At 39.8% G+C, this 27,506-nt stretch overlaps 1 protein-coding gene across 1 annotated transcript; it reads right to left on the bottom strand.

The window, feature by feature from the left end:
• On the bottom strand, positions 1–25,894 carry mb21d2 (Mab-21 domain containing 2). Its single transcript, XM_067453195.1, has 2 exons — positions 25,512–25,894; positions 1–1,836 (listed from the first exon to the last, which is right to left on the bottom strand). Exons 1-2 carry the CDS (start codon positions 25,765–25,767, stop codon positions 566–568), a joined length of 1,527 nt encoding a protein of 508 aa, XP_067309296.1. The 5' UTR covers positions 25,768–25,894; the 3' UTR covers positions 1–565.
• Positions 25,895–27,506: the final 1,612 nt, after the last annotated feature.

The following is a 27,506-nucleotide window of genomic DNA, read 5'->3' as shown; positions in this document are numbered from 1 at the left end:
TGGGCATAAATGTACATTCTTTTAATTGCACTTAGGGAATATGATTTCAATCGCCTATATATAGAAAAGGTTTGGCTTCCATTGATATATTTTTCAGTTGTTCCCTCTAAATAAATAACAAGGTATGTAAATTGTCCACAAACATAAAGAAGTGATATACGGAAATGGAAATGTGTCGTCTTAGTCAGAACTGATGAAAAACATGAAAGTAATGTCTGATTCTATTATTTGTTACAACAGACTTTTCATCAGAATAACAATACCACCTAGAGGACATATGCTATATTTTCATATGCTATGTAAATCTTTGTCCAAAATGTGCTAGACTTACACAGGTCTTCTTCTCAGAGTCACAATGATATGAAATCCCCTATATGAAGGTGCAAATAGTTGGGATTTCCCACTAAGTAAGGCCAGTCTTATAGAACTTTTGCAGTACATTTCCTCTAAAAGAACCTCTCCAGTCTGATGTAAGCAGGCACAAGGACACAGCTCCAGTTTCTGGACAGTGTCATGCACACCCCTCAGGTTAACCCATCAGAGCAGTGAAAATAGACCTTAGTTTTCAGAAGAACTTGTCATCAATACGAAAGTGAGGGCGGGTGACATCATCAGGGTTGATGAACACAGAGATGGACTTGCCTGGATTCTCAGTCACCAACTGCTGTAGCTTCTTGGCCAAGCGGTCATCTGGCTGCTGATGATCAACTGAGGAAGGATCCGCCAATGGAGAGGACAGTCCTGAGGAACTCCCGCGACGCTGCATCTCCTGCGTAAGTCTGTTGGCCGCCTTGGCTTGTTCGATGATGGAGCGCAGGTGTTCGGCTGGATCCGAGCGTACCAGTGCAAGCTTACGTGCTTGAAATATTGTGGTCTCGTCACACAGGTGCTCCAACATGTTACACTGTGGAATGAAATAGTTAGGGCAGGTCTTGTTGACAAGGCAGTGCTGCAGGTCATCAATGAGACCTAACAGGAAGTGTGCAGCATAGTCTTCCTGTGACAAATAGCTTGCAGGTAGTCGGTCACAGGCCCACAACATGATGCTTCGTAAGTAGTAGGGACTGATAGCTGTGGGTTGGGCCAGCAGCTTAACAACAATCGCTTTGCATGCCTGGTAAGCTTGCATGAGGCCTGATGAGATGCACTTTTTTAACTGAACTTCACTGCGGGCGAATGAGAGACGCCACTCATTTTCCTGGCAACCAGAGGCTGAGCAGGCAGGCAGAAGATAAAAGCCACTGATAACTTCCTCTTCTGTGATTTTGCCATCCCAGAAGTGGTTCTCCATCAACCAGCTCTGAGCAACCGCTGGCCAGCCTTTGAAAGACACCACAGGAATAATGTCATAAAGCATGCGGCTGCTGCCCACACCTAAAACCATAGACAGCAGCGTGCTGTGACGCTCAACCCGCTCCACCCTCGGGGTGCCCCTTTGTGGCTTGCGCTGTAACTCTGCAAGAACCAGTCCAACAGCTTCTTGGAACCAGTCGGCTACCAGTGTGGGTGAGAAGAAGAAGTTGGTGGTGCCGTTTAGATGGTCAGTAAGTGTGCAGCAGTCCCGCCAACGGTTTATAGTACCCTCGTCAAAAAGTCGTAAGCTGAGCCAAGAATGGCCCAGTGCTGAGTGGCGCATGTCCAGTGTGACAGGCTGGTTCCGGTCATGCAGCTTAAGTGCAGGAACCAACAGGGTGAAGGCCATGTCATAGTCAGAGCCACGGTTATAGATGCCAAGCTCATCCAAATCCATGTCCACCACACCTTCTCGCACACCACCGGATAACAATAGGTACTCATTTGCGACAGGCAACTTTTGGTCCAGCTTTTGCACCATGCCTGAAACAGACAAAACAGAGTACTGTAAAATATACAAAGAGTATTATAGCTGATAACTGTACAAGTGAACTATTTCTTTCAAAAACAAAAGTACCTATAATTCCTCTTAATCCAGCTTTTCTATTGCTATTACTTTGCTTGTGATTTTTTTCATTTGTACTTTGGATAAAAGTGTTGGGTAAATGAATAAATGTAAATGTATTACAATATAGCCTTTTCACTTTCGAGGGAACTCACGCTGTCGGTCCAATGACAAACGGGATGCCACCTGGGAACGGGTGATATCATGACCAGGAAGCATAAAAGCACATGTGGAATGAGCGGTGTTAGCTTTTGTGCCTCAGCAAGTGCTCTGTGTTGAAAAAAGTCTTATTTAGTGTTGTCTGTCCCGATATTGTAACAGAATCATAAGACAAGTTATTATGGTGAACAAACAAACATTTAAGTGATGCGTTCCTCCCTACTAGGGATGGGCAACAGTGATCAAGTACTCGAGTACTCGAACGTGACAGCGACGATCGATCATGAAAACGATGATCGTCCTGACTTTAAAAAAATATATTTGTATATTTCTCGGATTGGTTATTGCAGCATGTTATCTGTATCTGATTAATCTCATACAGGACATCGTTTGGTTAAGGGGGGGGGGGGGGGGGGGGGGAATGCTGTTTCATGCATACTGATCTTTTTACACTTTTAAAGACATGGAATCCCATACTAAACATGGACAAAGTTTCAAAAGTTAAGGTGGACGTTTGATGGGAGTATTTCTTTGTCAAAAATACTACTTCCGGTTAGTCATAAGTTTCGGCAAGTTTTTTGCGATCATGCGTCCACTTGACGTAAATGGGGGCGGAATTTCCTTGTATGGGCCTTACGGACAATTCTACCGGAAGAGCGTGAGAGAGAGAGAGGGAGAGAGCGAAAGTAACAGGCTACGCCCATCAAAGCGCTGGCTTGTAGGATGCGCTGCACAGGTGATGTGCACAATTAACAATGTCACCAAAAAAGTGCGTTTTTGGTTGCCAGACCAAGACAGTCCTGCACAGATTCCCCCAAAACCCCGCGGTAAGGCAACAGTGGATGGAATTTGCTTTTCCAGATCAGCAACTGAGTTGCGCGAATGTTTATATCTGTTCCCTGCATTTCGGTGCCGACTGTTTCATAAACAAGGCCCAGCTCGACGCCGGATTTTCCGATCGCCTAATGCTGAAGGATGGAGCAGTCCCAACGATAAAGGTCCCAACGTTAGAACCGCAGGCTGTGAGTAAGACTGATTCAAATGTCTGTGTTTTTGCCTATGCTCATCAAGTAGCCCAAACATGATTACGTATAGTTAATTGATCAATGGAGCATGCGATGTGTAGTGCGTGTACATTTGTTTAGCTGGCCACTATATGTGTAACTTTATGTTTGTGTATTGTAAAAGCACTCCAAACAACAATACACAAAGAGTGGGGAAATATGTTGAACTAAATAAGCGCGCTTCTTCATTCAAATGCGCTACTATTCCGTGTCTTTCTATGTAAACACTAACTTAGCCTGCCGTGCAAAACCAGTCCGCTTACTAACGTTACAATTGTCTACACAAACCACGTGTAAACACACACACACACACGTGCACAACTGCACTTCCCACATGTACACCTTCAAAGACAAAAATACAACGATATAATTCAAGTATAAATATGTAAATAACACAAGTCGCTAAGCATATTATATAGTTAGTGTATAACTTGTACCACATAGAGACGTCCTGCTCTAGTCGTTTTTTGCTGCTGCTCTTGTTCAACTGCAGCCTCTGGGTCTGATTCCGGATCATAGATGTATGGCTGTATCTGATTAAAAGCCATATTTTTATTTTGAATAAAGTTTTTTTCCTGCTGTTAGGGATGACACAGCTTTACGACGCACTCAACACAATAGCAGCGGCGCGCACACGTCATTATTTAGCTCCGCTCACACGATACGCCCCCACCCGCTCGCCTTTTTTCGGAAAGACTCGGAACAGCGCATCTTTCTTATATAATTATAAAAAAAAATAAAGACTTTTCGGAGATATGCAGGATGCAATGCTACTCTATAGGTACTCAAGATTGACATGACACTGACTGAAACTGAGTGTTTCACCCCCCCTTTAAGTTTAATAACCAGCTAGCAAAGTGCTGCTGTTATTTCGGCTGGTGTTCATTCTCTTCAGCTTCAGCTCAAATGCGAACAGCCCGACATTATCAACTCTGGGTTATTTGAGACGGTCATATTATTTTTAGATAGGCTATTTCTTTTTCAAAATTATTGATGATATTAATAATGCAGCAATGTTACTCATTTTTTTAACAGTCGATCTGAGTTGTTTCTCATGGATTTTAAAATGCGCAGTGATGCTGTACTCACTTTGATCATGAAAAAATTTAATGATGTGCAGCGCCAATCTGTCATGTAGGCTACATAAAATTATAATAAGGACACGATTATAGTGTTGTAAATGATCTGTGGTTTCGTTGCCCATGTATTAGCGTTGTTAAGCGAAGAGCGCATTCAAAATAAGTTTCGTTTTCAAGCCTGTAAAACATATGGCCAAGTTCACATGCGCATTTGCGTCCTTTTGGGCAGATGTAAATTGTAATAGGCATACATCTTATTAATCTCATAAAGGATGCGTTTGATTGAGTTTATTAATTCTCTAGCAAAGCTCTGCAGGGTGGTGTATTTACGGTTTCAGCTCAAATTCAATGCCCGATCAATATCATTGACTGGGTTATTTGAGATGGTTTCTTTTTCAAAGACATTTATGCATCATAATCTAGCAGTTATTTTTTTATAGTCAGATGTTCATATTTGCATAGACATCTCATGTTTTTGTCAGCATACATTTTCGTAACTCCATGACGGAGACACCCCGCAAAAGCCCCGCCCACGGCTAATCGATTAATAGTTTTTGAGAACTGTCAATGATCGAAACGAAAAATTGACAAAAATGCCCATCCCTACTCCCTACCCTCGCTTTATTACGGGTGGGGATACACACAGTAAGTGTGTTATTTGTTTGAGAGCAGAGCAGCTGCTCAATCAGCTCTCGAGGGCGCTCATAGTGAAGACTGCGAAAGACTAGCACTTCGCACACTGCACTCCCACCTGTCTGTGTTCAGGCTCGCGGTTCTGGCCCCACTGCTGCCGAGGGATCCAGTGCTCTTTCGCTGGGATCGAAAGTCTGTGCCATGGTATTCATCGTTCCACAACACACCTTCCACCACTTTTCTGGGTGTAATGTGGGATTCATGGATGATGCAGGACCATATATCGCCTGTCACTGCTATCCTCACAGCCGTGAATGGGATAAAACTAGTCTTGTTTCTCACTAGCAAACAGTTTTAGAGACTGTTGGGTCTGATGGCAGCTGGATCCAACGTGATACCTTTTGGCCTGCGAGACATGAGATCTCTGCAGTGGTGGCTCAAGACTAAGGGGTTTTCCAGTGGGACAACCCACTCCACATGATCATGGTTATGCACAGGTACCTTTGTACCTTAGTGATGTGGAGGAAACCTTGGCTTTAGTAGCAATGTTTAAGCTATCCCAAATATGGTTCTCAGACGTTGTGTCCCTCCTCAACAGCTCTCTCCTGGAGATTCTGGTCAGGAGGGACCATCTGTCTTAGGCAGGGGCAGGGGGCATAATCTTTCAACCCGCCCAGAATTATGGAGGCTATGGATTTGGCCATTGTGCTAAAAGGTCTATCCACGGTTTCCTTTGAGCCTATTGAGAATTTTTGTGATACCACTCTCTATAAAGTCTCAAGAGAATCCAGGTAATTTTCCGGAATATGGAAACATGGTTTGTAAAATAAGCAACATTATTAGCTCTTTGATAAAGTAGTCAAACAAAATGCTAATCATGCTAATTACCAGAATCTGTCCGACATTTTAGAGAGCGTTACATAAAACACATTGTACACAGTGTACCATCCTGATACATCAACTTGTATACGAGTTGACCGAGTAGATCTCTGAACAGAGTGGAGATGGGGTTAATTTGCATAATCATGAATCCACATACTGTATATTAAATGAAGCAAGGGTGTAAAGTTACATTCAAGCTATTTTAAGGCATGAATGAAAAAAAATCACAGGAAAAACTTTAAATATATAATTTTGGTAATCGAAGATTTTTAGAGTATTAAGGGATATTGACTACAAGGTGACTTGAATGGAGGGACTAATGATAATGAATTAAAGTTTCTTGTAGTGTAACTGTCATTTGTTGTCTTGTGGATGCATTTGTGTCTATAAAATACCATAAAAATTATCAGTTTTTTGATTATTACTAATGTTTAAGAGGTCTCATGATTGTTCAATGAATGTGAACAAGCACTTCAAGCTCTTCATGCACATTTCTTATACATAGAAAGCTACTGCACACGTCCTGTCCCATGACCAAAAACTCTTCCACTTCCCTGAAGACAGCAGAGCACTTTCTTTTGGCGTCTATTTCCAGTGGATCAATAAGAGGACCTGCAAATGGACACCAGCACTAGGTAAAAGCATCAGGGAGGAAGAGGAGAACATTTGCATTGGTTCACATTCTATTGTGTCTATACATGGCTTTTAGGGCGCGGTTTAATGTTCTCAAGCATGTCTAATTGTTTTTAAGCATCCAGGCTCACACAAGCTTAGCTTTTATCTGTCCCCTTTGAGGATGGGGATACACTCAAATATTTATAGCTGTTCCCTGAATGGTGCAGTTTGACTCACCATCCTTTCAGTCACTCACTATGGTAAAGTTGTTTACCTTTTTTGCCACTTACTGTATATTTTTAATATCTCCTAACACTTCTTATGACAATTTCCATACAAAAAGTAGGGCAGTATAGTTTCCACAGAATGTTTTCACATATCTACTGCTGAGAGCTATGCTCACTTAAAGGCAAAAGGGGGTCCAATCCAGTACTAGCAAGATATAAAGTGGACAGTCAGTATATATATATATATAAACCTGCTATCTGGCTGGCTAAACACTAAATCTAAGCCTTGCTCATCTCTGTAGAGGAATCTTGAACCTGCATGTAGGTCTATAACCATAAACTGCTCTTTCAAGTCGTAATTTTGGTTCTTCTCAGGCATTAAAAATGTTGGTAAGAGTTTGTGTTTTGGATCATTTTCTTGCTGCATTATCCAAGTAAAAATCAGCTCATGCACTGACATTCTCCTAAAGAAGTGTCTGGTTTATAGGATTATAAATGCTTCCTTCAATGATAACAAGTCATATTTAGAAACACATCCCCATATAATCAAACTGTTGCCAGCGTGCTTCACTATAAGATATAGTGGAACTTTTTGGGATTTTTTTTATGGGATTTTTTTAAAGAAATTTATTATTTTAATGGTTTCCAGATTATGGGGCCAAGGTGCTTGATGTGTTCTTAGATGGAGGGAGGGAGCTGAGCCAGGGAAGTTTTACAATACAGCTTCAAAATATTCTTAACACAGTTGAACGTCTCGGGTTATGACTATAACCCTTGTTCCCTGAGAGGGAACGAGACACTGCATCATCGTGACGACACTCTGGGGAACGCCCCCAGTGTGAGGCATCTGAAACATAAATGAAATCTGTCACCGATCCTGATTGGTGCTGATTGGTGCCTGATTGGTCACGACATAGTATGTGACGGCATATGCGGAAGCTATAAGAGAACGCCGGCACATAGTAGAGTTAGCTTTTGCGATGAAGCAGGCGCTCTACGTGAGAAGGTGTGGCAATGAGACGCAGTGTCTCGTTCCCTCTCAGGGAACAAGGGTCATAGTCATAACCCGAGACGTTCCCTATATCTAGGGAACTCGCACTGCGTCGTCGTGACGACACTCTGGGGAACGAATACCCACTATGCCACACCGAATCACGCCCCTCCTAGTGTGAAGCTGGCCCCCAGGCACACTTAGAATGCAAGCACCCTGGTGCCAGGCCTTGCAGGGAGATCCAGCCTGTAATCGATATTCTCCACTGCACAGACCTCTCAAAATAAACTCTCAGAGCTCTGACTGGACAGAGCAAGTGAAGTCTGACTTACTCTACCATCATGTGAGGCGGAGGATGAAAAGCCTGAAAAAACCCTGACCGCATCCCCAAGGATGGAAAATGGGTGTAAAATAGCCTTCACCCTGCCAGGGGCAAACTCCAGGCAAGTTGGCATTACTGCCAAGGCCTGGAGATCGCCCACTCTCCTCAGAGAAGTGATGGTGAGGAGAAAGGCCACCTTAAGGGTAAGGTTTCTCGCCTCAGCTGACTCCAATGGCTCAAAGGGGGCCTCAGCCAACCCTTCAAGAACCACTGCCAGATCCCAGGCTGGGACCCTGGAATGAGCCGCAGGCCTCAACCTCCGAGCCCCACGGAGGTGCACCAATGGTGCACAACCAATGGTGACTACCCAGAGGTCCAGAGTTTATAAGTGAGTGGCAAGCCCCAATGGTAGCCACATACACCTTCAGAGTGGATGGGGTTAGGCCGGTGGAGAAAGGGTCCTGGAGGAACTCCAGCACTGAAGCCACAGTGCAGTTGACTGGGTCCACCTCCCGTTCTCGACACTAGGTGGGAAAAACATTCCACTTCAGGCTGTACAGTCTCCTCGTAGAAGGCCCCCTAGAGCTGAGATTGGTCTCAACGATACCGGCTGACAAGCCATCCTCTAAGTACTGTGCCCCCTCAAGGGCCAGACCCAGAGGTCACACAACTCCGGCCTGGGGTGGACTTTAGATTGTGCCCCCTGCCTGAGACAGCAGATCCCTCCTCAGAGGGACCTGCCATGGAAGGCCGTCTAGGAGTGCCACAATGTCGGAGAACCAAACTCGGGTCGGCCACCAGGGTGCTACTAAGAGAAGACTGATGCCCTCCCGGCAGACCCCACTCCAGAACTCCCGGGAGCAGAGCCATGCAGATTAATGCCATTTAATTGCTCAGAATGAAATGCCACCATAATCACCCATAAAGTGAACATGGTCTGAATGATTGGCATCAAAGTCAGATAATATTTTAATTTAATTCATTTAAATTTCATTTAATTTAATTCGGCAACGCGAGATCAAGCCCTGCATTATGAAGCGGCGAGCTCTCGTTTACTTCGCTACCTCGATACTGAGCACGTCTACATCCTCGGAATCGGACCGCTCAAGCATCTGGTTCTCCACCCCGGGGGAAAAAGCCACAGCGTGGGTTTCCACACAAGGAAGTTGAACAATGGCTGACTACAGGCAGCCCCCTCGAGAGCTACCAGAGCGCCCTTATTTTATGAATGAAATAGCGTGTTTGTGGCTTTACTCCGACTCAATGCTGTGCACGTCCGATTCCTCGGAATTAAGACTGCTCGAGCATCGGGTTCTCCACCTTGGGGGAAGAAGCCGCAATGCGGGCTTCCACATGGGGAAGGAGAACATCTGAACTGTCAGATGAGGATTGAGAAGGTGCCTCAGCACCCGCTGATCAGTCCTTCTGCGAGCCCACCGATCTACCGCGCTGCCCCAACAGATGCGAGACCGAACTGGGCTTGCGAGCCTGCCAACTTCACAAGATACTTTAGAACAAACAACACCAAATAGACAAACAATTCATACACAGAGCACCTCGCTGAAGGGCACAAAGCTGACTCTACTATGTGCTGGCGTTCTCTTATAGCTTCCGCATATGCCGTCACATACTATGTCATGACGCAGCACCAATCAGGATCGGGTGAAATATTTCATTCATGCTTCAGATGCCTCACGCTGGGGGGCTCCCCAGAGTGTTGTCACGACGACGCAGTGCGAGTTCCCGCGATATAGGGAATAGAGGTCTTCACGGGTCCAAAAATTCGCACCCGAACCCGAAGAGACCCGCAATGTTCAACACAGACCCGACCCGGACCCGTCTATTATTTCAAAAACTGTACCCGGACCCGTGCAGATCCGAAAAATGCCAAAAATATATTACCCGGAACCGACATGGACCCGTCTATTATTTGATAGCTGGAACCGAACCCGCCGGGAAGACACAGACGCGACTGGACCCGATTGTCTCATATTACACAATATAACGTTACTGCTGTTAACAAGTTAATGAACAAGCTGCGATAAATAACTTTGTCTCAGTCAGCCTACCTAACGATATAGCCGTTGTCTCCCTTGTACCTTGATTGTGATGTATTACAATATTCCTCATTAATTGTTCCAAGCATGCTTAATTCACTCATTTCAGCTGTAAAAGTCAAAAATAGACCCGAACCCGTACGGGTCCCGGGTCGGATCCCGGGTCCACGGGTCTCGGGTGCCCCGTGAAGACCTCTAATAGGGAACTCATATAGCTAGCTTTATGCTTTTTGACAGAGCCATTAAAGAACATTTCTATGTATAATTTAAAATTTGAAGGTGTCCTCTCACCCTAACTTTATTCTTCTTTCCATATTATTTCACAGAAATTAATATCTGGTTTAGCAGTATCTCTATAAATAGTGATTAATGCTCCCAACAAGTAAATGTTGCAACAACAGTGGAATAACAGTAGAATGTTTAGTTGTTTAGTTAGTCAAAACTAGCAAAGAGTATATATATATATATATATATATTAGGGCCGGGACTTTAACACATTAATTAAGATTGACTTTAACGCGTTAATTAATTAGGCAAAAAAAATAAAACATTTTACCACACTTATTTTTGCACCGCGGAACGTTTTTCAATGAATGAGTTTTGACGGACCAATTATACTGGAACACCAACTAGCGCTCCGGAGTCACAACAACAACAATTAACAAACCATGTGAACATGAACGAAGCTATGGAACGAAGAAGCTGATGCAGGGACGTGCACAGGGGGGTTGCTCAGGTTGCCCGGGCAACTGTCCATATGCCCTTCTCGACTCACGTTGCCCTTCCGAGGTGGAAAAAAATAAAATAAAAAAATCGTACAATGGATGCAGAATTTCACGTAGGCCTAGATACAAAAAAAAAAAAAAAAAAAAAAAAATTTGCAAAGCCTCATTCACTTCCATATTCGGATACCCGTCCGAAAGTGAAAGTCAAGCAATTGCTTGGGGCCCCGAGCTGGCCTGGGGCCTCAAGACAACGACAGGTTAAGAATAAAATGCAACGACAAACTGTTTGAGAGCCCCTTTCATAGTCAATGCAGTAAAGTGCAATGACACTGTTATCGGAATCCCCCTCAAGGGGGCCCTCTCAGTCGCTGACAGCAGCCACCCAACCACGCGATCTCTGCTGCCGGCAAATACAAAACCTCCTCATGAAGCGGAATTATGCTTTAGGAATCCAGAAAAGAAAAAAGAGAAAAAACAAGATAGTGGTAAGTGATAAATTACACTATATAAAATAACTCTATTTGTACAAAAATGGTGTAATTTTGCAGCAGGTAGGCTAGCAAAAATATGTTTATGTTAGCTAACGTTACCTGTCTGATGGCAAATGCTGCTTGTAACCAACAGTAAGTGCAACTTTTTTTCCAAACGGACGGAATATGGTTACATTGTAATATGTTTTTTAACGGGATAAGGAAGACGCAGATCTGTTCCAGAATAACTGTTTATCGTATTTAATGACCTAAAATTGCCATAGCTTTGTAATAGGTTTTGATGAAAGTGGCATAGCATGCTATAGGCTACTAACTATTTTTATGCTATGCATAAATAACCTGGAATAGTTAATATAGCATTAATTATTATTATAAACATTATTTAACCAGAAAGAGGCAGAGGAACATAATTTTTTTTTCCATAAGTTATCTTAATGTGCTAGTGTCGGGATATACTAAACAGTTTATGTAAATACGATATTATTTTTATAAGTTACCAATGGATCTTGAACAGTTACTTTATTCTGTGTGGAAATTTTTACACTGTTGCATTTTGAAGTACAGTATCAGGACAACCCACATGTTTTACTGTTACTGTTTATTAAATATTTAACAAGGTATTAGTCATCTGTTGCAACTTTATAATAGCCTAACCATCCAGATAATGTTTGATACAGATACAGTTTGCAAACCAACTAGTAACCCTTAACAAATTGTTAGGAATATTTGGTCTGTCTATCTATGTAATGTTTATAGATGTTTTAAAAATGGTTTCTTAAAATTAAAAAAAAAAAATTTAATCATTAACCGTTTATCCGTAGAAGGTTAGCCATGTCCATTTTGCTTGGGGTCCCCAAAATCCTTCTAACCGCCCTGGCTGAGCCTGCATGAGCGGCACTAGAAGGAGATTGTCGCGGTTGTCGAGTGAGACTTAACGTTGTCGGAAAGGTATAACAAACGGACGATCATAAACTGTTGATGGCAGTTAAATTAATATTGTCTTTTTTTATTAGACTATTGATATTGACTGGTTTGAGTTCTTTATTGGTATAGGCAAGGGAAATGGCCTCAAACGCACCATAATGCAGGAAATCACATCTACGAAATAAAAAAAATTCTTGGGGGAGAAACCCCCAGACCCCACTGCAAAAAAATAGCCCCACCTATTATATTTTTCCTGAGCAGAACATAAATACCACTAGGGGGCATTGAAATAATAATGATAATTAAATGAACTTTTTTAGGTCAGAGCAACTGCCCCTCAAAAATCCTGTGCACGTCCCTGAGCTGATGAGACCGCTTTGCTTGGCCCCGTGGATGAGAAATTTTGTTTTAAAAAAACGAAAGAATGGAAGCGTCATCAAGAGCATGGTTGTGAGCAAGCGATACAACAAGGAATTAGCGTATCACCGCAGCACATCGAGCCTCAAATATCACAAATATGCTTTTGCTAATCTTAATGGCAAACATTGCGCTGGTCTGCTGGACTGAAATAAATAAACAATATTTTGTTGATTAAGCTTATGTATTCAGTCATTATTCAATGGTATACTAAAAATACATGTGAAAAATTACTTCTGATTGTTCTCAGGTCAAATATTTGTATGCAATTAAAATGCGATTAATTTCGATTAATTAATTACAAAGCCTCTAATTAATTAGATTTTTTTTTTTTTTTATCGAGTCCCGGCCCTAATATATATATATATATATATATATATATATATATATATATATATATGAATAGTTATAAACTGTAAAAATAAACACTGATGCTTTCAAAATATAACCCCCTTGAGAATTGTATGTTAATTAATACTAAAAAAACAAACACTGGTCAGGCCAATCACATCGTGTATGGAGTCGGTGGGTGTGCTTAACATAATGATGGCAGAGTTGTGACGGTTCTGCATGCTATTTGTAAACAAAGAAGCTGGCGAACAGCGGTCTTACGAATCGGCTTTGGCCGCGACTCTGAAAGACTTCTTGTTAAATTCTGCCTCTACCATCTGAATATCTCAACAGAAATCGAGACTCATCAGGCCAGGCAACACGTCTTCAACTGTCCAATTTTGGTGAGCTTGTGCAAATTGTAGCCTCTTTTTCCTATTTGTAGTGTAGATGAGTGGTACACCGTGGAGTCGTCTACTGTTGTAGCCCATCCGCCTCAAGGTTGTGCGTGTTGTGGCTTCACAAATGCTTTGCTACATACCTCAGTTGTAACGAGTGGTTATTTCAGTCAAAGTTGCTCTTCTATTAGCTTGAATCAGTCGGCTCATTCTCTTATGTCCTCTAGCATCAACAAGGCATTTGTGCCCACAGGACTGCTGATGTTTTTCCCTTTTCACACCATTCTTTGTAAACCTTAGAAATGGTTGTGCGCGAAAATCCCAGTAACTGAGCTGATTGTGAAATACTCAGACCGGCCCATCCAGCATCAACCATCAACCACAGCAACAACCATGCCATGCTCAAAATTGCTAAAATCACCTTTCTTTCCCATTCTGAAATTCAGTTTGGAGTTCAGGAGATTTTCTTGACCAGGACCACACCCCTAAAAGCAGAGGTGGGGGACTCGTGTTACATGACTTGACTCAGACTTAAGTCGCACATTTTAGGACTTGAGACTTGCTTGACAAATAGTAATAAAAGACTCGACTTGACTTTGACTTGACATGCATGACTTGAGACTTGACTCGGACTTGAGTTTAATGACTCGAAATAACTTGTTTTTTGTAAATAAATATGGTTTTTTGAACGCAGCCGAACTTAACCTCATGGACGCAGCAGGCAAGCGGAGAGCGCCGCTAATGGAGACAGTCGGAAATGAAAATGGAATGTGCTGCCTACGCAAAGTTTCCATGGTAATCAGTTACTAATGGATCACACCGCATGCCCATGCTCGCCTCCTACTCGCACTCAGTGTTGCCAGATTGGGCGGGTTCCGGTCACGCTGTATCGATCATTTCAAATCATATCATCATATCAAACAAAAACTCTTCACTATGAAACCGTCAAGTACTGTATGTTGAAATGTGGTATCCGACTTGTGTTGCACAATGATGGATAACTGCATATTTTTCTTGTTGAATAATTAACCAGTTTTGCTGAAGACTAAGTTACTGTGAGCGGTTCGACAGCGTAGCGTGTGTGTGTGTCTGTGGGGGGGGGGGGGGCATGTTTTTGTGACATATGAGGACACAAATGTGTATAATGACATGGGTATGACATAGATATTAAAAGGAGAGGGTGAAATATGAGGACATTGGCCATGTCCCCACTTTTCAAAATGCTTGTAAATCATACAGGATGAGTTTTTTTAGAAAGTAAAAATGCAGAATGTTTCCTGTGATGGGTAGGTTTCGGGGTAGGGGCAGTGTAAGGGGATAGAAAATACGGTTTGTACAGAATAAAAACCAGTGTGTTATAACGGCATATCTGCGGAAGTGTTAGTATCTCGTTCACAGATTGTTTGTTTCTATATTGTTTCTACATAAAAATGTTAACACAATGTAAAGTATTTGCTCTGGCTCTTATTTTTCTCAATAATTTTGCTCAGTTTTTATTCTTCTTGTTGTAAACTGTTGACATTGTACAAGCAAAATGTGACGGTTGGTCAGTGTGTTTGTGATTAGACCCTTTAAAAATGCTGAAATCCAGCCAATTGCACACATGTAAAACATTTTAGTAAAACATGATTTAAGGGAGTAATATTAGCTACATTTTGTCTATTTTTTTATTTATTTTATTTTTCCAGCAATTTCATTTGGGGTCAAAAAGACCCAGATAGCTTATATAAATAACATTTTAAGCCAATTAAGCAAAAATTAAAAATAAATTAAAAATAAAACCATCAGTTAGAATTTGATACGGTCAGGAGTACTTGTGCATACTTCCACAAATCAGTGGTGTATACAGGAGTTTACTAGCCTGACAAGCCAGACCCACATCAAGGTGTTTGGTCTGGAAACTCACCATTGACAGGGATCAATCCGAGGGGCGAGATAAACGGTTGTTTTTCAAACTCCCTCTGCACGCAATTGGATTGCCCTATGTTGAAGAAATTTTTATAATTTATGTTTGAGTTCACACAAGAAGTCAACATCTGTTTCTGCCATAATAAAACACCATAAGACAGTGTCTTTTGAAACCCAGGGGGTAGGGACGGGAACCCTAGTTTGAGAGTTTTCCCTCATCAGAGGTGTCGGCTAATCTAAATTAGATCTAAGACCACTGTTTGTTGCTTTTCATTTAAATGAGTTCTAAGACAGAAGGGGGGCCATGTATGTGTGTGTGTTTCTTACTTTCCCTCTGTAGGTACAGGGACCATTGTGTCCCATGACAAAAGGGTTGGGGGGGAGACATTTGTTTCATCTTTCCTTTTGTTTTTGTAAAACACTGACACGGGTATAAAAGCTTGAACCTTTCTTTGTTTCCCCAGTTCACACTCGACGCAGGCATTGCCTAGTTGATTGTGGATTCATTCTTGCAAGGATTAAATCTTTATAAAGACACGATTGGCTAAAGTTTGTCTCTTATTCAGAAATGCAACGGAGTTAAAATAATTTTGCCTATACATTTGGTGTCAGAAGTGAGGATTCCTTGGATGTGCCTTCCGGACCCTGAGAGCGGACGGTGACCGATCATCCTGGACGTTAGAGTCACAGCCTTACCCCGACTGATTCAGGGAGAAGGGCCGGCTGCTCTAGGGGTCCTGGAGGGTCCAACCACTGGAATTAGAGAAAACGAACCCGGGGTGGCAACGGGACGCTTCTGGTAAGAGACAAACTTAAAAATTTGGGGAAGAATTTTAAATAGAATTTGGTTAAATTGAAATTTTAATTGATAGGGATTAACCATACTGGAAGTCTGAATCTGTGGCAAATGCAACGTGAATTTATGTGTTTTACGGGGTGAAACTGAAATCACGTGGGCGAAAAAGGACTGAGTTGTGTGCGGTCCGGGGACTGAGTTGTGTGCGGTCCGGGGACTGAGTTGTGTGCGGTCCAGGGACTGAGTTGTGTGCGGTCCGGGAACTGAGTTGTGTGCGGTTCCGAAATCGGGCGCTTGAGTAAGCGTCCGTCCCGTCTGGTCTGGGTGAAGGATAAGATCTGTACGGAGACGTCCGACAGATTACTAGCGTGCACGCGAACAGCCACAGACTCAGACTGCCAATATGGTAAAGTCCCAAAGCAAGCTAGCAGAATATGATACACCGGTGTTTTTGTCAAATGGGAAAATTATATGGCCAAAAATGCATGCAAGGTATAGAGAAATTAATTGAATTAATCATGATTTCCAAAAGAGGGAATGCTGTGTTTCACCAGGCTGAAAGTGGTCTGTTGGAGAGAGGAGATTAATCAAAGGGCTGTTGTGGGGGATGTGTGTGAGAAATGCAAACTAACAGTGTTGAATGAAACTGATAGCAGGGAAAGGAAAATGTTGTCTGATCACACAGAAGCCACAGCTGTTTAAAGATCGCTGGTGAGTATGAGATTAAGCAATGGATAACAATTTATGATAACTAAATTAGAGCTAAAAATTTGAATGGCATGATGAGTAACTTGATTAGTCCGAATAAAGATTTTGAGACTAGAGAGCAAATGCTGTAAGCAGCTCTGCTCTGAAGATAGCAATTGAAATAAATAAGCAGAACGTATTAAGAAAATGGCCAGCAATGTTTAAATTATGTTTAGAAAATTATATGGCAACTTAACTGGCTACAAATAAATTGAGAACAAAAGAAATTCAAATTTCTAGGTGTTAATGCTTATTCATGGGTTGAAAAATGGGTGGAATGCCATTAAACCCTGAAGGAAAGATCCCAGTAACTGAGGGATTGTATAATCTGATAACATTAAACCCTGAAGGAAAGATCCCAGTAACTGAGGGAATCTGATAACATTAAACCCTGAAGGAAAGATCCCAGTAACTGAGGGAATCTGATAGCTAAATGTGATTTTTGTTTTGAAAAAGCAGATGAATGATACCATTAATTGCAAGACATTGTATGTTTTATTGGACCAGAGCTCTTCTCTGACTGTCCAAGCGATTGTCGCTTTAGACACCGCCTTACAGACTGGGAACCAGACTGAAATGTCGATTGCTGAATAAAATGTGTGGTCAGCGGGGCATTTTTGCACATAACTGTGTCCACTCACCCATAAGGTGTTGAAAATGTGGCAAAACGAGACCACCAGACTAAATTTTGAAAACGAAACTAAATAAAGAATAAATTAAATAATTATTTTTTGGAAAGAAGGAGTTGTGATAATTTTAATTTTAATTATGAGATAAAATTAAAGACGATAAAATATGTTGCAAAGATACATACATTTTGATGTAGAGGATTTAAAATAAATATGCTCTTGCTCTTCTCACTTTTGCAAAACTTTGATAATGCTTATTTGACTGAAATTGGATTGTTGAAATAACTATAGGTGAGTTAATTTGTTGGAAAACCTAGAAGCTGATGTTTTGGGTTGATTATTTGAAAATATGATCTCAGTCCAAGAATAGAGTTAAAGGGAAAATGTCTGATGTCTATTTGGAACCAATTTTAATTCATAGCCAGATCTTACACTGAGGTAGTGTGAAGAGTGAAAAGTTTGTGAGAATGCAGTGTGCCAGCCCTGAAGGCCTCAGAGTCTCTCTCTCTTCCCAAATTAGCTCAAGGCTGATATGTGGACTAATGTCACAGTATGTCATAGGATAAAGACACAAGGCATCAGCTGACAATCATAGAGACAAAGATTTATTAAAAATAAACGATTGCCAATGGGAGGGCAATGATAAATATTCATGAAGAATATTTCAAATTTTTCAAATATAGACTACAAAATGAACTGAAATTTGAGACTAATCTGTTATATGACCAGTAACTTCCATGCCTGCTCTTAGCCACCACCATGTACAGAACTGATGGCTTTGGTCACAGAACATTAAATTGTTATGACCAAATGTACTGAGTATAATCTATTAATTTTAATGATTAAGTTGTGTTGTAATTAACCTGTCTCCATGTTTTACCAATAGTAAGCAGACCAAACGGCTCTAGTGACTCTTGAATGCACTTTCCCCAAAGTTCCAAAACACAGCCGATCCTGTTGAGGGTCAAAGATCTCAAGCGGGGAGTGGGCACGAAGTGATTTTCCCAATGACGGGTAAGATTCTGTGTGGCCTGACGCAGAACAACCTAAGCCAGGGGGATCACGCTGACACTCAAGCTCCGCCCCCAAAAGGAGTGTGGAGTCTATGTGAGGTGTGTAAAGTTGAACAGATGTCTGTATGAGGCAATCAGACTCACTGTGTGGGGGGAGCTGTGTCTTGTAGGGGCCGAGAGTCCAGACAGAGATACAGCAGTCTGCCCCAAAGAAAGGTTCTTCAATACCGCTCACCAAAACAAAACAAAAACCCGCATATATTGTGTTTGAATGCCAGGGAATGCCAGGGAGCACCCTGAGGGAAAGTTATGATGGTAAGGGGCATTCAAGAGCCAGCTGAGACCATGAGGTGATTGTCATTAACTTTTCTGGAGATCAGAACAAAATGTATTAATTGGTATCAGTAAAACTGTGTGATATTGAACTAATATGTCTCTATCATAGTTTTAAATCCTGCAGGTCATTAGATATGGCAGAGGATAATTCAGAGACATGGTGATGGCTTTGAGATGAGGACGAAATTTGAAGTTTAAAAAGAAGGTCTGGATAACAAAGGTATTTAAACTCAAGATAACTTGAAACAATTTCACAGAATTTAATACTATAAGTTGCTCTGAGTTAAAGTCTCAGAAGCTGTTGAAAAGATTATCTGTGTAAGAGACAGAGAGAGATAAAGTGAGAGAGAGAGAAGCTGCTTGTGGAAGCAGGGATGGCACAGTGTCTGTTAAAACTGAGACAGAAAAATAAATAAATAAATACATTTGGAATCAGCTGACTTCTAAAAGACAACTTAAAAGTGAACAGACATGATTTGAAACTGGTTAAGAAACCAAGTAGAAGCAAATTTTGAGAATGAGCAGTTCATATTTATGTGTCCTGATTAAGGTAGTGTTTTAGCACTACATATAATAAAGTTAAACAACAAACTTTAAAAGAAGCTGATTATTCTGAATCTGATAAAGAAGATGATCCAGAATTAAATTGGGACGAAGCTTTAAGTTGATTGATATCCAGCTCTGTCTATTAAGGGTAGTTATGACTACTTTTGTCATTTATGATGTTGAATTACACTCTGGATTAGTAAATGCTATAGATTTAGAGACAGAGACAAAGTGACAGATTGGCTGAAGTCACTATTGAAATTATCCAGAGACTCCATCGCATTTATGAAATGCTGGAGGACGAACAAAGGAATAAAAAATAAAATAAAATAAAAAAATAGTAAAAATAAAAATAAAAAAGTTTAAGTTGTATGGTTCATAAGAAGGAAAGCATGACATTTGACTTATAAACAGAACTACAATTAATGTAAGAGAATAATAAAAATAAAATTAAAAGGACTGTGATGCTCTCTGTGTGACTGGGATTGAGATGAGGTAAAAATAGGGATTGTTTTAAAACAAGTTTAAAATAAATTTTGGAATTATAGTACAAATTTGAATACTTTATTAAAGTAATTTGTATGACAGCAGGGAGCAGGTGGGGTAAAGTCTAGAAAGGTGGAGGTTTTGATATGGAGAGAAGAGGAATGAAGGCAGAAAGACAGCATACATGTGAATGAATGAGAAGAAACCAAGTGGAACAGTGAGGTTTACAGGGAAAAGAGAAGTAGGGGAAGAAGTCTGTGCAGGCAGGTTGGAATGGGTGGAGAAAGGTGTCAAGTCTGTTGATTGATAAAAGAGAAAGGAAAGGTGTACGGGACAGTTGTGAGAGACCAGCGATGGTGTGTGGTTTGGAGACAGTTGCACTAAGGAATTGAGCTAGAGGGAGGAAGATGATTCTTTGACAACCCCTGAAGGGAACAGCCGAAAAGAAAAGAAGATTAAATAATATGAAAACCATTTGTAAGTTCTTGGTAAAATTATGATAATTTTGGAGTTTTAATTGACAAAACATTGGATGAAAAAAATGTACTTTGAAGGAAATCCTAATTATTATATCATATTATACCTTATTATATCCTAATTGATAAAGAATTGGGTATTGAATATGATTAATCATTAATGTCACAAGAGAAAGATGAGTGAACGAGCTAATTGAATGTGATACAACCACATAATTATGTCGTTCTGATAAAGTTTTCAACATTAATACATTTTGATTTATGTTCATAAGAATATGATGTACAGTGAGAAACTGTACAGATCTAGATATAAACATGAAGTTGAGGTTGAGGATAGTGACCTCAGACATTTGAGCTTTAAACATAAGTCATGCCTGGGCAGAGGAGTCATCTGAACTGTGGGCAAAGCACAAACATAAACTGAAGGATGTTTATATATATAGACTTAAGGGCTTAGATTAATTATTATCTATATATTACTTATTTTTTGTTGTTCAATTTGAATTGGACCTCTATTGGAGTCTGTGATGATTTGGATTAATCAAGAGAAACAATGATTGTTTCTTCCTTCATGTTTTCTAAAAGTGTGTATTTGGTCTCTGAGGAGGGACTGAGGGTCTGTCCTAGGAATGTTTGATGTGTCACTAAACAGTTGATAGCAACGAGGTGTCGTGTACTGGATTTTGAAGGTTTCACACCCCTAAATTGACAGGAGTGCAGTGACAGTGCTTACTCACTTAGCCCGGCTTGCAGATATGAAATATAAATCGTATATTTACTTTCACTGAAACACGAAAGAATCAAGATAAAGATTGCCTGGTTAAGACTGAAGCCCTGACTGAAGCATGTTGATGAAAGGTACAGGTGTAACAATTTACACACAGTTATGTTTTGCGTTCGGATTTGCGCATGATTTTGGGGCATTGTGAAAACACTGGAAACCATCTCGCCATTTTGCGAATTGTGTCTGTTCCTCTAGACGCAATTTTTCTTGCCTGGCCGGGTTGATATCTGTAAATGCGCAGCGCACACTAATAACAAAGATTTGATTTCAACAGGAAACGTGAGAGCAGATGAGGCTGCAAAGGCCGGGGCAGAGCAGCAGTCAAAGGAACCATAATGTCTTTTGATATGTGAAATTAACAAAAAAATGCTTTCACTTCTTTACAGAGTATGGAGACCTTCGCCACAACAGCAGAGACAGCTGTGGAAATGATGTGGCTGCACCATTCAAAATGGTGTGGTGATGGCAAGCCTTGTTTACCCCCAAAATTATTCGATCATTATGCTAGATGGCTGCATGGATGACCAGGCAGCCAAAGGGGGAATTATTAAATATAAAACTATCTGGGGTACAGTATTTGATGAAATTTTTTGAAAAAACTAAACTGTCTGCGGTACAGTATTTGAGTATTTGATGAACATTTTTGAAAAACAACAACAACAACAACAACAACAACAACAACAACAGAGGCCTACAGCAAATCTGAGACCATTTAAAAAAGTTTTTCGGAAAACCACCATTCATAGGAATGGAAGGGGGGTAAACAATAGCTTACATCAATAGAATTGCGAATTATTGCAAAAGAAATGTCTTTGCTGTTTGTCTAAGATCTGTGTGCAGGTTAAGGGACCCGATATGGTGATATGGGACCTTAGAGCTGGAAGGCGTAAAAGTGGCTAGAGCTTTTGTCATGCTGATGACGACACAAATGGCCGTCAAGGTTGCTGAGAGAGAGAGACGTGGGTGCATGCGAGCCATTGCAGACAGGGGAGAAGGAGCTGAGAGGAGAGGAGCAGGAGGCACACGTCTGTGCGGGCCAAGATCAAACACAAACATCACTTGGCATTATGATCTGAGGAGCAGAGAAACTGGCAAAACGTGGCGCTGAGGCAACCATTTCTCAAGTTAGAACCTATTGTAAGCCAGCAAAATCGAGACGCGCATAGAAGGTGATTGGACAAGATATACAACCATAGTTGGTCCATCTGAAGAGAGGTGGAGCCTTTTCATTAAGAGAGCAGAAAAGAATACAAGCACATCAAAGACTAATCCTCCTGACTTTCTGGGCGTACAACTGTGGGATTCATCTTGGCAACTAAAAGGACGGAGCAAGCAAAGCCATGACACCCTTTTCGAGCACCTGGACTGTGAGGCTTGAAGAGAACAACATTAATACACATTTTAAATTTTTCTTTTGAGTTATCAAAGAATGATAAAAGGGGGAATTGTTGAAGAAATTTTTATAATTTATGTTTGAGTTCACACAAGAAGTCAACATCTGTTTCTGCCATAATAAAACACCATAAGACAGTGTCTTTTGAAACCCAGGGGGTAGGGACGGGAACCCTAGTTTGAGAGTTTTCCCTCATCAGAGGTGTCGGCTAATCTAAATTAGATCTAAGACCACTGTTTGTTGCTTTTCATTTAAATGAGTTCTAAGACAGAAGGGGGGCCATGTATGTGTGTGTGTTTCTTACTTTCCCTCTGTAGGTACAGGGACCATTGTGTCCCATGACAAAAGGGTTGGGGGGGAGACATTTGTTTCATCTTTCCTTTTGTTTTTGTAAAACACTGACACGGGTATAAAAGCTTGAACCTTTCTTTGTTTCCCCAGTTCACACTCGACGCAGGCATTGCCTAGTTGATTGTGGATTCATTCTTGCAAGGATTAAATCTTTATAAAGACACGATTGGCTAAAGTTTGTCTCTTATTCAGAAATGCAACGGAGTTAAAATAATTTTGCCTATACACCTACAACCAACCAGAACAACTTGAAGAGGAGCTCATTGAAGCTAGTAAACATGTGAAAATAAAACTTTCGCCGTATCCAGTTGTCAAAACTCCGAACACATCTAAGCTCTTTGAGTGCCTAGAAAAGCGTTATATAAATGTAATGAATTATTATTATTATTATTATTGTTATCTTCCCTTTTTAAGAATGACTTCAGTGCCGTTCTTTGTTCTTTTCTCAGAGAAAAGCTTAACTCCAAATCTTCCAGAGTCGCAGTCAAATCCAATTTGAAAGACCACCGTTCGCCAATTTCTGTGTTTACTAGCTCGCAAGCGCAACTCGGCTGTCATTATGTTAAGCCCCGCCCACCGACTCTGTACACGATGTGATTAGCCTGACCAGAGTTTGGTTTTTACAGCTCAGAAGTGAATTGAGAGTTGCTAGACGACACTCTCGGCAGATTATATTTGCTGCCGCTAGGGTGCGTCTAGATTTCTAGGCTAGGAGTTTACTAGTCCGGATACACATCTTTTCATGCAGTGTTTTTAACAGGGACAATATGAGTAATTGATGCATTTTTACAAATATAATTAAAGAAATAATGGTTTTAAAAGAATGCTTTATTTTTCTCTGGTTTCCACAGTCTAATATAGATTTATGTTTGATCATTTGAAATCATTCAAATACTTTTTCATGGCAGTATAATTCAAAGGAATTTAGTAAACAGCTGAGAGAAAACAATATTTTAAAAGCATTTTACACATTTAAACATAAAAATGATTACTTGTAACAACACTAAAACAATGTAATGTTTTATGTCTCATGTCGCATTAGTACTTTCCAAGTTAAATCTTCCCTCCTATATTTCCCCCCAAAGTTTAGCAAAAAACCAAACTATTCCCACATCCCTCCACCCCTATAAGTCTTTAAATCTGTCTCCCACAAAGATTCCAACTCTCAAAGACATCCAGTGTCACTTTTGTTCCATCTGTCTCATTTGCATACACAGACACTGCAGGCCAATCGGCCTCCTGCTATCTGAATTGAGGTTTAGTTGAATGGCAGTGAGTGAAAGTGTGAGAACAGAATGAGGGTGAGAGCTGTACATTACTTCTGCCTCAAAGGATGGGTTCCCACAATTGCCTGAATGCCTCCTTACACACACTTCCGCCTAGTTTGGAAATAAAAACCCAATGCTGGACAGGCCTATTGATTTTCTGTTAAAAATATCCAAAATACTAAATCTGTCTTAAACTGTGGTCACACAAATATTTAAGACTAGTTCAATTTAAAAAGATTAACATATAAACTCCCATCTACTATGACGGTAACAAAAGCGGGGTTTAAAGGAATAGTTTCGCAAAAATAACAATTCTGTCGTCACCCTCAAGTTGTTCCAAACCTGCATGAATTTCTTATTTATTTCTTATTGATATTTTGAAAACGCTGGTATAACCAAACAGGTGAAGAACCCCATTGACTTTCATAGTATTTATTTTCCATACTCTGGAAGTCAGTAGCTACCATCAGTAGCTTTTTTAAATATCATCTTTTGTCTTCAACAGAAGAAAAAAAAAAAAAATATATATATATATATATATATATATATGTATATATATATATATATATATATATATATATATATATATATATATATATATATATATATATATATATATATATATATATATATATATATATATATATATATATATATATATATATAGGGTTGGAGGGTGAGGTGACCCTTTAGTACTAAAGACTCAATGTCTTGAAACTAGTATTGATAGCTGTATAAAGTTTTTTATACAGTATTCACAATAGAAAACTGCAATTATTGTATTATAATTTGTGTAATGGATACATTTTTCACTTTGTTTATAAAACTCTAACTGATCTCACTGGTCATTCACTTTCTTTCTTTATTTCTAAATTAACCCCAACATATACAGGAATAGCCTCATTAACAATAATGCACTTATGTTTGCTCTATATAATGACTTTTATCAAAGGTAAGCTTCACTTTTTTATTTAAGCGGTTAGAGGGATTCAACATGTGGACATAATCATTCTGATCCTTTCAAATGGTAGATTAGGGGCATGCATTCATCTGACAACCGAGGAATTATTCTGCAAGAGGTCAAACGTAAACCCGCTTAAGAACAGAGCAAAATGGAATCAGTGCAGTGTGTGGATAATGTAAGATGCTGAGATGTTGTCTATAAAGCATAAAGCACATACAGCAGTAATTACCACTCCATGTGAGATGCAAATTAAGTTTAAATAATTTATAGCCTAAATTAATATACAGCCTTTAAATATGTTCATCTATAACCTCTTACATAGCCTATCAAATACGGGTGAAAAAAAATAAATATATATATATATATATATATATATATATATATATATATATATATATATATATATATATATATATATATATATATATATATATATATTGGTATCTGACTATTTTTATAACATCCCATTATACCATTTTATAACAACAGCAAATTAATGAATAATGAGGGGTGAATAGACAAATTAATAACAATACTGCTTATTTGAACAAAATATTATGTTTAAAATGAAGCTGCTATTACCGAGCATGGAGAAGATGAAATCCTTGGCGGTGTGTATTTCCAGTGCCCTCTGGTCATCATACTCCCGTTGGTCTTGTTTACTGAATTCATGGATGAGTCGGTTAAGCTCCTCGATCTTCACCCCGGACCTGAAATCAAGCTCATGGCAGCACCACAGCTTGTGGTTGTTGTTATTTAAGCCGCCCGGTGTTGTGGTTGGACTGTTTCCCAGGCTGCTAACGGATCCGGTCCGGCTGCTCGGAGCTGGGATCGCCATCTTCACACCAGAGGAGGAACCGTCAACGAGGATGCGACGTTTCTCGTGGTTTCCCCTCCTTTTTTAGTAGCCTACATCAGGTGGTCTTTGAATGGAGCCGTGATGTCATGCAATCCACATGCAGTCTACATTTACTCGGGTTAAAGAACAGCACATTGCAAAATAAGCAGGAACACTGAACCAAAATAGGCTATACAGCCTATATGGTTCAGACATTTAAAATCATAAATGTGTATATTTTTAAAACGAAACATAGGGTTGATAAATAGGCTAGGTCTACTGCTTAGTCGTCGAATATGGTAGATAACACTACTGTTTTTTACTATCACTACGGTTAGTTCCAGAGGACTATTATCTATAGCCTATACAGATTAATTAATGTGAATAATGCATAATAGGCTATATAATTAATTCTAAAGTGAAGGCCTAATGGTAATCTGAAATGTCTTAAGTGTAACAACTTATAGATCAGTATTCTAAAGTGAATAGCATATTAACTCTCTAGCAATGACTGAAGTCATTGTAAACGTTTGACGTTTTGTAAGGTTTTTTTGCTAAATTACGTTGTGATGTCATTGCATGACGATGTAATTGCGCAACCGTGACGCAAAAAATGTATCATTGCCTAGAATACACAATGAGATCTCATACGCAGATCTCAGCAAAAACAATATGATTTGAAATGTTAATTTAGATTTGTTCGTAAAATATATATAACAATTTTATTTATAAAAGTAGCCTAATATAAACGACATTCTTCATGATCACACATTTTTCTTTAAGTAGGCTACAACATTGAATTATTGAAGTTATACATGTTTGAACAATTAGCCTACATTTTATGTATTTTATTATAACTAGCAAAACTACACATTCTGAGCAATTATAATTGTCTTTTTTTTCCTTCTTAAAGTGTATACCTAACAATTATTGGAACAAGCTAATAACATGGCTACTGTGTCATAAATTAAGAATTATTATTGAACAATTGCAACTATCAACTTACATTTGATGTGTGTATTGTTAGGCATCTTTCTCCAGATCTCTTCAGGCTTTTTTTTTTTTTTTTTTAGATTAAATGATGTGCCTTTTTACCCTCTGGGTACCCTTCATTTAGGGGTTGCATTCACTGAAAAAAATGACTTTGTGGTATGGTAAAATCTATTACATTAATTCATGTAATTATTACATTGTAAAATCAAGATTAAATTGGAAGTACAATGCCTTGTGAAAGTATTCGGCCCCCTTGAACTTTGCGACCTTTTGCCACATTCCAGGCCTCAAACATAATGATATGAAACTATAATATTTTGTGAAGAATTAACAACAAGTGGGACATGTGCCGATTTTCGATTATGCGATTTATCAAGATAATGAATATGCACAATATTGTTATGGTGGGCACTTTAAAATATCGTAAATAATAATTTATTAACAATTTATAATTTTTTTATAAAGCACTCAAGAATACCTTGCCCATTATCCTTATGCTCAACACTGCTGTATTCTGTGTCAAAGGGAAGCGCTCAGGTGTAAATGAGAAGCACATGAAAGAGTAAAAGGAGACGCGCTGCTGAAGTGCCGCTCAGTGACAGCAGAGGGCGCTGAAGAACTGCAGAATGCAGCGTTCACCCCGGAAACCACGCCAAACAAACAAAAAACGTGTAGTTTTTAAAACAGCCATTTTTTTGTAATCTCAATGTTTTTCATCACAGCACCAAATACTTAATACTTAAAGA

The sequence above is a fragment of the Pseudorasbora parva genome, chromosome 9, assembly GCF_024679245.1.
Source record: "Pseudorasbora parva isolate DD20220531a chromosome 9, ASM2467924v1, whole genome shotgun sequence".
NCBI lineage: Eukaryota > Metazoa > Chordata > Actinopteri > Cypriniformes > Gobionidae > Pseudorasbora > Pseudorasbora parva.
This window is presented reverse-complemented; position numbering and strand designations above follow the sequence as displayed.

Coding starts and splice junctions, on each gene's coding strand:
- mb21d2 (XM_067453195.1), bottom strand. CDS start 25,767: ATGGCGATCCCAGCTCCGAGCAGCCGGACCGGATCCGTTAGCAGCCTG. Junction 1,837..25,511: donor TTTCATCTTCTCCATGCTCG/GTAATAGCAGCT, acceptor TGTCTGTTTCAG/GCATGGTGCAAAAGCTGGAC.